Source organism: Orbicella franksi, chromosome 2 (genome assembly GCF_964199315.1).
Source record: "Orbicella franksi chromosome 2, jaOrbFran1.1, whole genome shotgun sequence".
Lineage (NCBI taxonomy): Eukaryota > Metazoa > Cnidaria > Anthozoa > Scleractinia > Merulinidae > Orbicella > Orbicella franksi.
The window spans coordinates 17,383,862-17,399,696 of record NC_138146.1 but is presented as its reverse complement, the minus strand read 5'-3'; the positions used below and the strand labels follow the sequence as shown (position 1 = coordinate 17,399,696).

Sequence of the window (15,835 nt, the reverse complement as noted above, 5' to 3'; positions counted from 1 at the left end):
ACCCCCACCCAACTTTTCTGGGAGTACCCCCCGGGTTTGTTTCTGTTTTGTCGGTTGACTCGTTATTTTGGTTTCTTGTTCTTAATTCGTTTCTTCGATCGCAAGTTGGTATGCTCCGGTTCGTTAGATTCTTTCAAATCCAATTTATAATAAGTTTTTTTCAAATACGTTTTTACAGTAGGTCTGGCCCCAGTTGTTCGAAGGTTGGCTGACGCAATTCACCGGATAAATTGCTCCCCAGTGGACAAGTGTTAACAAAACAAACCACGTGGATTCGTTTGTTGTTCGCTTTGCTCTATTTTTGTCTTTGTTGACCACCTGTCGCTCTCCTACTTATTTTATTACCCTCCCCTCCCCTGGTCTTTTTCGGTGACTCTTTTCAGTCGAGTTATGTATCCACGTGAATTCACTTAAACTTTGGCTGCTTTTCTTCCGGAAAAAAAGAAAAACGAAAAACTAGGGCAACAAATCAACAATCGAACAACAACGACTCGAAACCAACCAACGCAAACCATTCATTTCCTGGTACAGTCAACTCTCGCCTTGCGGACACCCCGCTATTACGGACTCTCGTTATTCCGGACAATATCCAGATCCCCGGCGAAAGCTATAAAAGTTTAACTGTAAATGACTCCCTCTATTACGGACTCTCGCTGTTACGGAAATACTGACACTTTCTTGGTACCAAAATGACAATTTTATTGCTTTGACTCTCGATAAAGCGTACACCAGGTACTTCTCGTATAACATAAGTATGTAAAAAATAATTTGTTGCCAATTTTTTTTTTATTTCAGCGGACATGCAGTTATGAGAAGACCATTTCTAAATGTGGTAGCGGACATTGTTTTTGATGAATTGTTTAATACTTACAGTTTCAGTTCACTCCGTTATGTTTTGTTGTTCAGCGCGAAAATTGAAGAACCGCATTGCTTATTCGCGTAAGTGACACATTTAACACCTTAAAGATTTAAGATAACTTCATAGACATTGTCAAAGTTATTTATTGCATGTTAAGGGTACTTTTTATCTCAAACACCACTATTACGGACTCTCGCTGTTAAGGACACTGAACATAACGACGTCCCCGAGCGCGTCCACTATAACAAGAGTTGACTGTATATTGTTGAATAAATCATGCAAGATACAGTTATATATTGCCTGACGAATATTTGACTGTTCATCTTCACCTTTTAAGAGGAAAAATTTTCCGTCAATTGTTGGATCATCTCCCAGGGATTTTCCATGTCACATGCATGTAATTTGTTTTCTTTTAGATTTTTGTTGTTTATTGTTTGTTGTTTTGCTGTTGTTGTTGTGGTTGTTGTTGTTTTTTTTGTTGTTGTTTTGTTTTTTTTACACTAATTTTGTTAATTCAATGATGGAGAGGTTAATTTGTTAAAGTGAACATGTTACGGTTCTTTATCACCTAATTCCAAAATGTAAGTGTTTCTTTATGTCTTTTGAGGGTGTTGCTAAAGTGATCAAATTTAACAATGCAAAATAGTAATAAACCATTTGAAGCGAGAATTTTTCTGAACCGCGCATAATTTACTTTGTTCTAATGCAGTTATTATTATTTTATTTTCTTAGTGTATATAATCTGAACATCCAATCACACATATCGCTTTGTTGTATAACAAAAAGAGAATTACTACAATTGCTAGGCTAAGTTTACCCACTGTCAATGGCAATTCAACCGACCTCTCTTCATGTTAAGGTGATTCCACTGCGGTTAAAAAGAAGGCGTATTTCATCCAGTTGGTAATCATGTTATGTATATCAGAAAAATGTAGTAAAAAATAGTGTCACCGTGCTCGTTTTTGCACAACTTGGGTGGCCTTTGTAACAACTTTGTGACCAACGAGGTCGTCATTACTTAACGTTAGTTATCAGAAAGGGGCACCAGAAATTCTAAAGAAAAAAACACTTATTGGATTAATTTATTGGAGAAGTTAAACAAAATAGACCCTGAACTTACATGTCAAACCACGTTAGTTAAACAGGAGTTAGGATTATACTACAAACTTAAGAATTCTCTGCGGGCACACATACCCAGCACTACCTAAATACTTGTTCTTTAAGGTATTAAAATCAAAATGTTTCTAAGCAGAATTTTAAACTTTTCTTCAAATTGAGATATATTGTAGATAACCTTGTGTAATTTAAATTCATGCATTAAAAAGTGGGGGTCACCGTGCTTGTTTAAGAGAAAAGAAGCATTTATTTTGCTGTCGAGCTTAGTTTGAGGGAAATCTCCTATGTCCTGTAGGCGCATGCGCTCATGTACGCGCGCTAATGACATGAAAACCGTGGGCAGTAGGGATGCGCAATGCACTACTGAGTAATCACCTTAAGTGTATTCCTCTAGGAAAAAAAATTCTACAACACAATGCAATTTTAGGGAATGTGGTTCAAATTTTACTGGCAAACGAATACGCCATTTCCGAGTTATCTTGTGCCTCTCTGTTTCAAAACGAGTCCTTGTGCAAAACTTTTCACTTCAATCTGATTTTGGGCACGTTTTCATATCAATGGACTTGTTTTACCATAAAGGCCACAGGCAATTCGGATGTGGTCAACTGACTTTTCATATCACGTGCTCATGTCACGTGGTACCCCTGGCTGTTTTTATTAGTCTCGTCGTTTTTCTGCGGTGTAACGCTCGCGACTCGTGTCTTAGTCTGAGGCCTCTCGGGGAGCAAACGTTTAAGAAAAGGTTTTAGCTTTCCTCCGTAAATTCCATACAGTATCGGGTCTAAGACCGTGTTCGAGAGAATTAACAATTGAGACGCCCTCCAGACATACCCTTCATCAGTGAGGTGGAAGTAAATCAGCGCTCGAACAATTGTAAATGGTGACCAACATATTGCAAACGCTATAGTGAGGGCCACTAGAGGCTTGGCGGCCTTGAGATGCCGTTTAGTATGCGATGTTGAGAAGGTATTTTGCGTTAGAAAAACGTTTGACCGTAAAGTTAGAAAAATGGCGCTCTGGGCATAAATCATATAAATTAGAGGAACGACGAAGAAACAGACGGCATGAATACCATAATAAATCTGTCTTCCTAAATCTCCGAGTGTGTTGTTGGTGCAAATCACTGCACCGCTGTTATCCGCGTGGGATTGGTAGGCATAAAGTAAAGGCGAGGCAGCAACGACACTCAGTACCCATGAGGAGATCAACTTCTTGTACACAGTTTCCCGAGTGCTCAGTCTAACACTGAAAGGTTCAACCACAGCCTTGAGACGTTCAAAGCTTATGAGAACAAGGGTCGTCATTGAAACCGTGTAGCAGGTCTCGATGGAAAAACTTTGCAGCTTACAGGAGAGCTGACCGCCAACCCAAGTCCATACGTAACTTATCAAGTCAAATGTAGACAATAACGCAAATGTAAGGTCAGCTACGGCTAAGTTGGCGATAAACCATTTTAGCGAGGACGGTCGTCTTTTTATTGTTTTGTAGCAGATAAAAAGAACGAAAGAGTTGCCCAGTGTTGACAAAATAAACATCAGGGAGTAGTAGGTTACTCCAAATACAACAAGTGGTATTGATAGAACTCCATCGTTGGCTGCCATGGTGTGTTATTCTTATGAAGAGTTACCAGGAACTTTTCACTTAATTACATGCGAGGATGTAACGATTCTCCTTTCTCCTTACACGGTACATGTACATCTGATGCAGCATAGTATCTCTGGGTATTTGGCAGTTTCTTTGAGCTGGCCTGTAAAAGAAAACTGTCATCAATGAATTTTGTTCAAATCACCAGTCACCGTTATTATATAAGAAGCCATAAAAGCAATGAAAGTTACAAATAATGTTACAATGAGAGAGCAAAACAAATTGTAGTTCACGTGATTGCAGGCAGGGGCGTAGCGAGTCTATAGGCCCTTGGGCCCGGGCCTACAAATTTTTTAGCCTATCCGCCCTGTATATTATCGTACCAAACCCAGACTTGCTGGCTGGCAATCGCATCGAGGAAATGTTCCGTCTGATTCAGTCAGTGAATGCTACAGACGAACAATGTACTATCATAGGCGGATTTAGGGGAGGGGCCGAGGGGGCCGCCCCCCCCCCTTTTTTTTTTTTTTCAAAACGTTTTTGTACGACTCCAACCCTTCTAACCGTCCTTTGAGTGTTGTTATAATTATACAATCAGGTTCCAATTTTATTCAATTTCCGAGCTTTTGCGTTAACAATTATAATATATTATCAAATATTCAAACAAACGTAACCCAAAAATTAAAATTCGCGCTAATTGTTAACGCCAAATGTAACAGGCGTTTCTTTCGGTTTGAAATGACGAGGAACACTGGACACGAATATTGTCACGCCGTGTCCCTTGCTGCACTGCTGAAGAGTGAAATATTTTTCTGAAGTTTTCGAGGAAAGCAAAGAAGACACTGTTTACCTTTCATGGTGAACCAGGTGAGTACGTTACTTATTTGACCTAAGTTAAACGTACTGGTTTTTTCTTTTTTTAGATCTGTATCTGTCTGTTAGCGGGCAACGTTCGAGCTCTGCCTTGGAGACTTTGTTTGGTGATCATCCGCCCCAGCAGAAAGGAAAATGAAGTAAAAATATTAAACTTTAGCTTATATTAAAGCACTCAATGTAATGATCTGTCGCAAAAGGTTTTGCGTAAATTGGTTTATAATCCTGAGTTAATTTCTCGATAGAAAATTCTGACAGAAACGATTAGAATCATTACAGCAATAACAGTTTGCTGATGATATTTCAAAAATGGATCAGTTGTTTCTACTTGTGCCAGGTGAAAGCGAGTTTTAAAGAGCAAGCTTGATTATCATTCGGTGTTTTTATGGTAAGTAACGTTTCCCTTCTAGAAAGTTTCCCCGTAGGACTCAGCCGTTCGTTACAGGGTTCCACACTGAATGTTACTGAGGAAACAAGCATGTTAACGTTGCGAAGGAACAGCTGAAAGGTATGCGCAAGAATGCTAAACAACATTTGCAAGTTCTGTGTATGAAAAGATCAAGAAGATGGCTAAGAAGGCAAACGTCAAGGTAAGCATCCCTCGAACTTTTGGTAGGCAGACATTAAGAAACAACACCAATGCCAGGACACCAGCCGCCTACTTTCGACGGGCGACAACTTGTTGGAGCAAATAAATACCCGCTTTGATGGACGGTCAGAAGCGGCATTGCTTGTACTGCTACTGATACCTGCCAACTTACAGCAGCTTAACGGGTCTTCTCAAGAGAAACTTATTCAGCATTATTCCCCTGATCTGCCGTCCCCAAGCAGTACGTCGCAGGTCTGGAGCTGTGGAAGTGCTTCTGGTATGTTATTCTGCGTTAATACTATACATGGGTTACCAAGTTTATAGTGAAACTGAGATAAGCTGAAAAAACCGATTATACCTTGTCTTGAAATATGTATTAATTCTTGCTTATATTTTTAGGAACAACGCTACCGTAAAATTCACGACACTGCAAGAGACATTGAAAGCCTGCAGCTCAAGCCTCTACCCCAATTTCCTCACAATTCTGCGCCTCCTGTTAATCACCCCGGTCACAAGTGCAACTGTTGAACGTAGCAACTCTTCACTGCGGTTTGTGAAGAATGTTTATCGCAGCACCATGGGAGAAGAACGTCTAAATGCCCTGTTGCTGCTCTTTATTCACAGACATACCTTTAAACTATAATGCAGTTGTTGACGATTACGCCAAACGAAACCAGAGAAGGATGACATTTATCAAACCGCTCCAGTGGTTTATTTCGATTAATACTAGATGTATAAATGCAATGCAATGACTCTTTTAACCGTTCGCCTACCACTAACACTACGATTTTGCTTTGAAAATCGTTTTTATGAAATGCTCTTTAATTCTATCTTCCGAAACGTTAACGTTACTTTACTTTGCATCACGAATACGCTCACAATCATGTATGCTGCATCTCCTGAAAAGTGAAGTTTTCATTCGGGGGGGGACTCCCGATCCCACCTGAGCAAAACGGCGTGAGCCGAGCCGCTCTGCGGCAAATGCATTATGATTAGTGGCATCAGTGGTTCTATTAATATATCTAAAAGTGACCAGAGGCGGATCCAGGAGTAGGGTTGGGTGGTTGCAACCCTTCTAGGAATTGTTTTTCTCTATCTCAAATTTGTGTGCGTGGTAAGGGGGAGTTCAGATCTTATTCATTCATGGCAAATAAACGGTCAATTTGCACTTCACGACAAACAAAATGACCATATACTGGATTATGAAAATTCTGGTTCCCTGGTTCAAAAATTATGGTAAAATTCAGAGTATATATCTTGACTTTACAAACACTTTTCGAATCTGAGTAATGCATGAAATAGCGTTTTAGTGGTTTCGGTAAAAAAAATTCCCGGCGGAGCATGCAACCGGACCCCCATAGAAGCTCGCACCTTCGGCGCTCAATACACGCCTTTCGGCGTAATAACGACTCTCAAGCGCGTTAGAAACAGGCCTACAACTATTCAAAACCTCGCTACGCCCCTGGCAGAAATCTTATGCGAAATGAATACCGTCAGCAATGTTACCACGAGACTTCTCAGACTCATTTATAACTCATCAAGTTTAAAGAAAGGAAATGATAACCGCGGCGGTGAACATGTTTGGATAACTGATTTTAGTTAGCATAGATTCTTACGCCTTAGTTTCAGTTGCTCCAGACAGTGTTTTACCACATTTCCAACCCTTCGAAGTTTGTCAAAAATACTCCGCTACTACACCCTCTGCTCGGCGTTTGGAAATATGATGAAATACTGTCACTCGTGCATGATATTTTAAAGAACAGCAAATGCGGCAGTTGCAACGTAAAAATGTTAACAGTAAGGTCACAATGAACTGAAAACTTTCTAGTTTTCACTTTCACTCTGGTTAGAAAATTACGTAAGTGTTGTAAAGGTAGACGCACAAAGACTGCCGTAAAACACCGCGGCCTGGATAAGGGAGGAGGTGGTGCGTGAAAACAACACCTGTTGTTCATTGAAAATCTACAGTGAATGGCGTCAGTTGCATTTAGGTCTTGAGTTTGAGCGAGAAAATAAGTAAGGGTTTCAATAAACTGTTATAACAGATTTGCACGTTGTCGTCATTTGACTACAACTACCAGAATTCCTTTCGTTGTTTCTTTGTTATTTAAATTTTGAATTCCCAGTGGGGTTTAAATAACAATTGCCCTTATTAACATAAGAAACAGAAAAGATGAAGGATTCTGGTAGTTGTAGTCAAATGACGCCATCATGCAAATCGCCTATTACCACCACATTAACCGTGTCGGCACGTGCCTTGCTTGATTACATAACAATCTTTACTCGTGGGTTTTGGTATCCTGATAATCATAACAACCGGAGTGAAAAACAAAAATAAACTGCTGTTCGCGGACAAATATCCTCTTTTCCAGTTTTACTTAGACATCCATTCAATATCTTATTTCCTCGTTTACCAAGCACCCCCCATTAAGTGCTTCTCCTCGAAATAGTTTCAAATACAAAACCCACTCCCCTCCTTGTAAAAGCAGCAAAAATTACTGTATGAAATGAAAGAAGCTAAGGGAATTACTCCAGGTTTCTTGGAAAAGTTAAAATTGTTTTTCAAATAAAAGAGGTCCAATAATTAAGTGATACCTGATTATTAGGTAAGAGAAACTTTAACTTGTGTTTTGCTGGCCCCTCCTCACATTTGCATTGCGCATCCTTACTGCGCATAATTTATAGTGTCACTAGCGCGCGCTCGTGCATGCGCTCATTCTCTATTTTCCAATTGCCCATAATTCCCTCTGTTTGCCCCCCAAATTTTGCATAAACTATTGTTGTGAAATGCTTTTTTCGAGACACCAATCTTCATACTTTGTCTCCTTGCGCCCCGAAACACGTGGTGTGGCAACGCGTGTTTCGGGGCGCAAGTGTGTTCAAAGTACGGAACTTGATATAGTGAACGGGTCATTTTGCAATTTATGTGCGTTGGCTGTTGGGCTGGCGTTTCATATCTTCGCTGCACAGTGCTGACGGGCCCCAAGAAGGGCGAAACAGCTGTCCACTGTTGCGATCCCACTTTATCGATTCTTGTCATGTTGGTGTCTCGAGACATTTTTCACGTAGTATTAGCCTTGCAATCTGCTGTTTGTCTTCATGCATTTTTTTGGCTGATCAGATCTCTTGTAGATCCAACGTTGGCAGCGTTTATCGTATGCGGTCCCTTGCAGTTTCTGGGTCCTTAAAAACGCATTATACATCACTTTGAGGTCTCCCAATGCCTCTTACAGCCTTGTACATAAAAACCCTAATCTAAAACGGTCTCTAAAAAAGAAAAGTTTTTAATCGTGATTTAAAACAGTCCACAGAAGAACACTGTTTAATGTCATTTAGTAAGTCGTTCCATAGCCTTGGTGCAATAACCGAGAAAGATCTGCTGCAATAAAAAACCGTTTTTGTCTTTGGAATAGACTGCAAATTTAAGTTACTTGACCGCAGAAAACGCTGAGGCATATAAAGAAATATAAGTTCATTCAAGTAGTTCGTTTAACACTGGATACACTTAAACTGAAATTGTTGGATATAAATATGTAAAATCAAAGAGCCATAGGCTTAAAAGAACAGTTTCAGGATAAAATATCAATCCTTTAATTCTCACCTGTAATATAATTCTGGTATACCGATGTTATGTTGGTCAACCAATGATGAAACAGTGGAGTGGATTCCTCGGTGATCGCTATCTACAGAAGCAGAGAAAAGTTCAATATGTTAATCAATATGAGCAATATATATGGATATATTAATAAGGTGGTATCGTGGGGGTTGAACTGAAAAGAAACGTCGAATTGGCTGAAGTTAATTAGTATTGATTTTTAACTAATGGTTCTTTCCTGACTTCATATTTGTTTTTAGCACAGTTTGACGTAACTACTTCCTTGTTTTCGTAAACTTATGATTTTCGGAGATGTTATTTTTTCAAACAACCGCCTTACTTTTGCTATCTGTATTCTCGTTTGGTACATTTTGTATTTCACCACTTCCTTGGAAATGCCGAGTCAAATGGAGAACAAAATAATGTTCTCACATCATTTCAATTTCGGTAAAAGTTCCAGGCTTCCATGCTAATGCCTTAATTTGACTCCTACAGATTTCCGCTTTGAATAATGACTTAAAGCTAGTCCAGTATGTTTTTTTTTTTCCTAAGAGCCTTCCTGAAAGCTAGATAATTGCTGTGGACTTATGTATTGGTTCGCACGTAAATGAAACTCCTACAGAGATAAGTTTTATTTAACAGTGATATGTATGACTGAATTTATGAAAACCGTGTTAAGACTTTGCACCAACACAACCATATGCGCTTTGATTTCACAACTCCAAAAGGCCTTAAAATCTATCCAAGCGATCAAAAAAAAAATTGATAGAGAGTAAAGCAAGAAAAGGAAGACAAGAGAGTGAAGGAAAAAAAGACTTGAATTCCTTTTGATTTTTATATCGTCTACTTTCGAGAGGAAAAAACGCTTGAATTCTTTGACACTGTTTACATAAATCCAGACATATATATAGTCAGTCAAATATTTCAAGTTCTCTTTTCTAAAAGCCCAGATGAGAGCTGCAATATTTGGTACAGACTTAATATTTCATCATTTTACATGTAATTAATGTTGGGATGGAGATTTGCACTCAAATGTCCTGATTTAAACGTATATTAAGATTTCCACAGATTTGGATTTGTATCTACGACGTTGGTCTTCCCAAAGTTTCTTCTAAATGCTCAGTAGAAGTTAAATTAAACTGGGTCCATGTAATTGCTATGGACTTATGTTTTATCTGTTTCGGTTAATAGAAGACGTTTGCGCAGGTGTCCCGGATCACGCGACTCTTGAGATTTCCAAAGGTTTCAGTTTTTACCTCTGGCAGATTATGGCGTTGGTCTGGCTACAAGGTTATTTTCTAACAGGCCAGTCGAAGGTCCACATAATGCCTCACGTCGAAAATATAAGTCGTAAGATAAAATATTGACCATCACACAGTTTAGATCAGTGTAGTTAATATAAGATTGAGCAAAAAAAAATGCACATTAATCTCCATCGGTCTCCATTGTAAGCGTTATGGATATAATTGAGAATGATAGTGTGGGGGCTGAACCGTAAACAGCTTAGTCATTATGAAAGAGCCATTTTAAACAAACTCCTCTTTTGATAGGTCACGGCAAGAAATATTCCATTATAATTTGTTAGTCCGGTCGAGGTCGTGCAGATGTTTCTGACCTCCGGAATATAAATAAAGTTTCCTCGTTTTAATTTTAAAATTTAACTTTGCTGTTGCTAGTTAATCATTAGTAATAACTGAGTAATATTCGGCCATAGGATTTCAAGCAGAGAACGTCGACATCTGAACAAACTCCAACAAAAACAGAACAGAATAAAGCAAAACAAAACGAGATAGATCCACTTGGAAAAGTAACAGACTGTAGTTCGTGCCCACTTACACTATATATTGATACAGTCAAAGTCGTTATTGGCTGCCATTCAAAGTTAATAAATAACTTATTTGTCATCTCCTTAACTTATTTCTAACTTCCTTTTGAGGAAATATATACCTTCTTTGGTCAGAGGAAGCAAATGTGGACTTACTGTCAGTGAAGGCAATGATATTCTCTAGGGATGTGACGTGGGTCAAAATAAATGCGGCTTAAATAGAATAAACACTTGAATATGATCTAGCTGACGACCTTACTAAGCAATAGGAATGCCGGTAAAGTGGAATTATGGTTCGGCAGCTATATTTCTTGTTACATTTGTTTCGCCAAGCTGAAAGCTTTCCTGATTATAAAACTCGACGTCCTGCCTTGCCTTAACATATTATTTTGATCACGTGACGTGTCATTTTGTTAAAATTTAATAAATCGGCAAATTGGTGGCGAATCTTCATTCTATTGATCAATAAATAAGCGTTTTCGATGCAAGTTTAAATCATCTACCTTGTTACGTTTGGAATGATCTACGTTGATTTCGCTATTAGAAGATATAAGTGATCAAAAGTCGAATTTTGTTGAAAAAAGCGGCCTTTTACCCTATAAACGTTTTCTACGAAAAGCGGGGCGGTCATTACAAACGTGAGAGGATGGAAACAATTGACCTGCATCTAAAATGCATTTTTGTTAGATGATATTACTGAAAACCGCCACCAATTGCTCGCATAAAGTCTATTTTCCGCTAAACATCACGTGAAATGTCAAGTGACCCTTCAGAAGCACCAATTCTACTTTCAAATGTCCAGGACGTTAAAACCTAATTGTGTGCTAAATTTTGTTCCATTGCCATTTATGCTTTCAGAAATATAACCAATAAATTATTTTTACTAGTGATAGCCTTTGACCGCGGTCTTAAATTACTTTTGAATTATTCCGGAGGAATTCATATTCTCACAAAAGCAGAAAACACTCCATAAATCTTCGTCGATACCAACTGACTCGAAATGTTCCATTTCTTTTTCGTGCTTCGAAACTGCCTGCCTTAATTGCAAAAAGATTACGACACCAGATCGACTCCGACTCAGACGCTGTTAAGGTTCAAGAACCGCTGAATTTGCATGACGTGAGATTGAAACACGGGCTAAACAATGGGCAGAGTTATGTTGAGTAAGGAGCCGAGAATTATGTCGCTCAGGTTGCAGAGTCACCGTATTGTCGAGTATTTTAAACGGCTAATTTTGTTGAAAGTCTCAACCCATTACGAGGATACCCTTTTTTTTTTGGTTGATTAAGAATGTATTTGGACATAATTTCTTTAAGTAATATTGTTGCCACACCACGCTTGTATTCAACCTAAAGCACTCATTTATGAAAAACACTTTTTCCGACATCACCACGAACAACGATTGTACAAATGTTATCTCTATTTTCGGAATAATGTCTTACCTTGAAGCAAAGGAAATGATTCATTTTCACTTGCTTGAGGTTACGGTTTAAGAATCTGAAGATGACGTTAGCCAATAGTGGTGGTGATGTTAACTTTTTTGATTTTAGACTCCGTAGATTGGCCTTAAATAAAAGCAGTTCTCGGTTAATGAGATATTCCGGCTGAGAAACAGATGTTCGGAATACAACTAATTCGACAGCAACAATTACTTTTACGAGAAGCTTCTCGTTTGAATTGCTAATGTGCTCTTCACCTGGCTATTGATCTGACACACGGGTTTTCTAGAGATAAGATATTTACAAAATGAATCAAAAGTGGATATATGCAGTGTCAAGGTTGTATCCTTCATTCTAGAAGTAAGTGAAGTAGTATATCAAACACAAAAGACCGTGCTTGAGCACATTACCAAACACAGAGAAGAAAGTTGAAAACACGACACACAGCGGAGTATCTTTGACGAACCTCGAGTTGTTTGAAAATGTGGTAAACGCTGTCTTGAGCGTCTGATATATCTTTTCAATCGAAACTAAACCTAAGAAGAAATCGTAAAAATCCAGCCTAATTAAGATCGGATATCCAAACACCATCACCATCTTGATTTCCTTTGTTTAAGTTTGATGAATTATTAATGAGTTTGAGAAGTTTATTCCTCATTAATAGCTTTATTTTAGCATATTAGGGCCTGAAGTGAATTTCACATGTAAAGGATGTAAAGCATTCATTACTTAACATTATCCACAACAGTCACCTTAATTGCCAGTCACCTAGCCTTAATTGTTGAAAGGTTCGACAACACATCGACTGCGACTCAAATGTAGTTAAGAGTCAAGATTCGCTCAATGTGTATGGCGTAACATATCAAACACGAAAGAACGTGTTTGACCACATTTCCAAACACCGAGAAGAAAGTTGAAAATACCACGGGCAGCGGAGTATTATTGAAGAACAACAGTTAGAGTCGTGTTGGGTAAGGAGGCGATTCTTAAGATGCAGGGTCAATGTACTGCAATTGGCTAATTTCGTTAAAATGCTCGAACCTTCTCTTTTAAAACACTAATTTGGCCTTCACCTGGCTGTTAATCTGGAGATAATTATTTACCACGTGAATCAAAAGCCGATATATGCAGTGTCGGACTGTCAAGACTCTATCCTCTATCCTTTGTGTCTTAATCATCCAAAAAGAAGAAATAAAGAATACCACGTTCAGCTGAAATTTCAACAGAATGGCAGTTTTAAATTTTTTAACATTGTGGTGACAAAATCAAATTTCATTCCCAAAACGGTTTTTTTTTGTTTTTGTTTTTTTTTTTTTTTGCTGTGTAACTTTTTTTATTCTGGTTATTTGAATATTTGGTGGCATTTGGTAATATTATAAACGAACTAAATGCAACTATTGGCGGCTATTTAGGAGAAATGTAGCCTCATGAGACCAAAACTCACGTTTACAAGAACAAAATTGCAAATTCTTAATTTGTGGTTTAATGAAAAAATGAAAAGAATATATACATCTTGTGGTTACTTGTTATAGCTAACATACTGGCGACATATATTACCATCTTTAACAGCTGCGTACTAAATTTGACAGATAGAAAGAGGAAGTTCTAATTTTGTAACCTAGTCACACCAGTAAAGGAGATTTATCATCCGATTTTGAAGGTAAAATTATCTCTTAAGGGAAAGAAACTAATTTTACTGTCACTTTGTTTTATTATCTTGATAAGTTCGTTTCTAACACATCCGCAAGCTGGAGGCTTTTGTTTGGAACAATCCAGAACATAAGTGATGGAGGTAAGTGTTCATTTAAAGAAGAACAATTGCAATATTGAGCGTAAACATTCGTTTTGGGGATAATTCTAAACTAAAGCAAATACTGCCATCTGATTGGTTGAGATGTCGTACGCTATCAAGCATCATTGTGCCGTTGCTAGAGGTCGTCTACATAATGGCAACTTTTTCGTTTCTCCGATGTTTCGAAGAAGATTTAGAAATATTACTGGATAATTCAATTTCCAAGAATTATGTTCATCGTTATGCGACTTTAAAACCTATAAAGTTTTCAATAAACTACTGATGAGCGCGCGAACAGTTCAGTGCAAGCTTTTTGTAATTAGAAATTGACACATCTCGCGCGAGATGTATAGTCGAGTTAAAAAACACTTGAAAACCGTTATTTGAAAAAAAGATAAATGTAGATCATTTAAGACAATCAAATCATTCGCTCTCTATTTCTATGAGGTGATAGTTCATTCGGTCTTCGGCCTCATCAACTATCACCTCATCAGCCCATAATTTAGTTGTTAAATTTTTCGCGGTACTTTGATCCGGCATTCTTCTCCAATTAGCAGAATAGTCGAAATATATTTTGTATCCCAGAAAAACGCAAATGGCCCTAACTCCAGAAAAATACAAGAACAACCGATAAGGTAACTAAGAAGTTTGGCGCACCTTGTAATAACCTCAATGTCTCACGGCACAGTCAACGGATGGTAAAAAGTCAACCTTGCGTCCAGGAGCGTGTTAAGATCTCGAACAAACTAAACTATAATCATGGCAGGTCTCATCTTTGCGATTAAGTGCAAGGAAGTCCAAAACGTTGCGTATGGTGGGGAATTAACTTGAGATATGACGTCATCAGACGTGCTCTAACCAAAGAAGAATTTAATCTATTAATTAAATTCATGGTTGCAATATGTGGAATTTTGATTGTTATGGCATATTTAATTTCCTGAAATCATCCTCTCATTCGTGTTTCCTTTCAAGAGAACATTTATTGCAAAAACTGTATTTCAGTCTTTTCTGTTTTCGAAATTCGTTCTCGTGCAGTTTGAGACACCATGTCTAAATATTTCCTTGAATGAATCACCTTCGGAATAAGTCAAGTAGGGACATCTTTCTATTTTTAACAGCCGCATGACATTTCGTCTAGTTGTAGCATTTTCATTGAATTTTTATCACATTCTGGAAAATACAGTGCGAAAGTACCGAATATAGCGTTAGTTCCATTTATATCCGTATGTTTTTGCTTATAATGGTTTCACGTATGAAGACAAATTGTGTTACCTCAGCGAATATACCCCAGATTTGCGCCAGGTGTCTTCAGACGCCGACGAGATATGTTTAAAGACTTCAGTTCTTACCTTAAACCGTTGAGGATCCCGTCTGTTCAAAAACTGTTTAAAAGTTTGACTTGCAATGTTTCAAAAGTAACGTCCTTTTTCTATGTACATGTATGTTTCAAACGACAAGAGCCGGTTTGGGCAGGAAGTTTCATTGTACAACCCAGGGGTTTTGTCCACGTTAAGGGTGGAAACTTAGCAAAAGCGACGTTTACACAACTCGCATCATAATTTGCATCTTCCTTCTGCTCTGACATGCCCACAGAGTCGATGAATGCATGATAGCCTTCCAAGAATGAGTACCTAAATTTAACTTTGAGACAATGTTTGTCAATAAGGTAGACATAAGTGTCTGCCAATGAATTAACCATTCCGACTTGCATAAGTGTTTGCTCCTCAGTTTTTTTTTTTGTTTTGTTTTGTTTTTGTTTCTGCAGGTGGTCTTCAAAAGAAATCTCTTCAGCGAGCGTCGAAATTCTGCATCGGAGGCACATTCGCGCTTCGCAAGCGAGGTTCAATGTGTTCGAAACGAGGGAAACGACTGTAACTATTAATATCTTCAAAAAAGCCACCAAGCTCGCGCTCCTAATAAAATATACATAACACTCTCCACACGTTCCTTGTCTTGCATTTTCCCCTGCTTGTCATTCGGTATTCTTGCTGTTGATTTTGTTTGTTTTCCTCTTATTAAGGGAAGAGAGAAGAAGCTTATGTAGGACCAAGTAAGCTTATCGTGAGCAAAACAGTTCAACATGTTTTTATATGGTATTTTTTCAATTTACTGTGATATTCTGGTAATCCCTTATGAACAGAAAAGTTAAATATAACTTTGTCC

The 15,835-nt window shown here is 38.2% G+C and overlaps 2 protein-coding genes across 2 annotated transcripts in view; both read right to left on the bottom strand.

The window, feature by feature from the left end:
• Positions 1-15,835, bottom strand: part of LOC145478360 (uncharacterized) — a 51,925-nt gene that overhangs the window by 18,572 nt on the left and 17,518 nt on the right. The window lies entirely within an intron of this gene.
• LOC145478357 (QRFP-like peptide receptor) lies at positions 1,739-8,946 on the bottom strand. Its single transcript, XM_081456362.1, has 2 exons — positions 8,623-8,946; positions 1,739-3,722 (listed from the first exon to the last, which is right to left on the bottom strand). The coding sequence occupies exon 2, from the start codon at positions 3,574-3,576 to the stop codon at positions 2,602-2,604; it is 975 nt and encodes a 324-aa protein (XP_081312488.1). The 5' UTR covers positions 3,577-3,722; positions 8,623-8,946; the 3' UTR covers positions 1,739-2,601.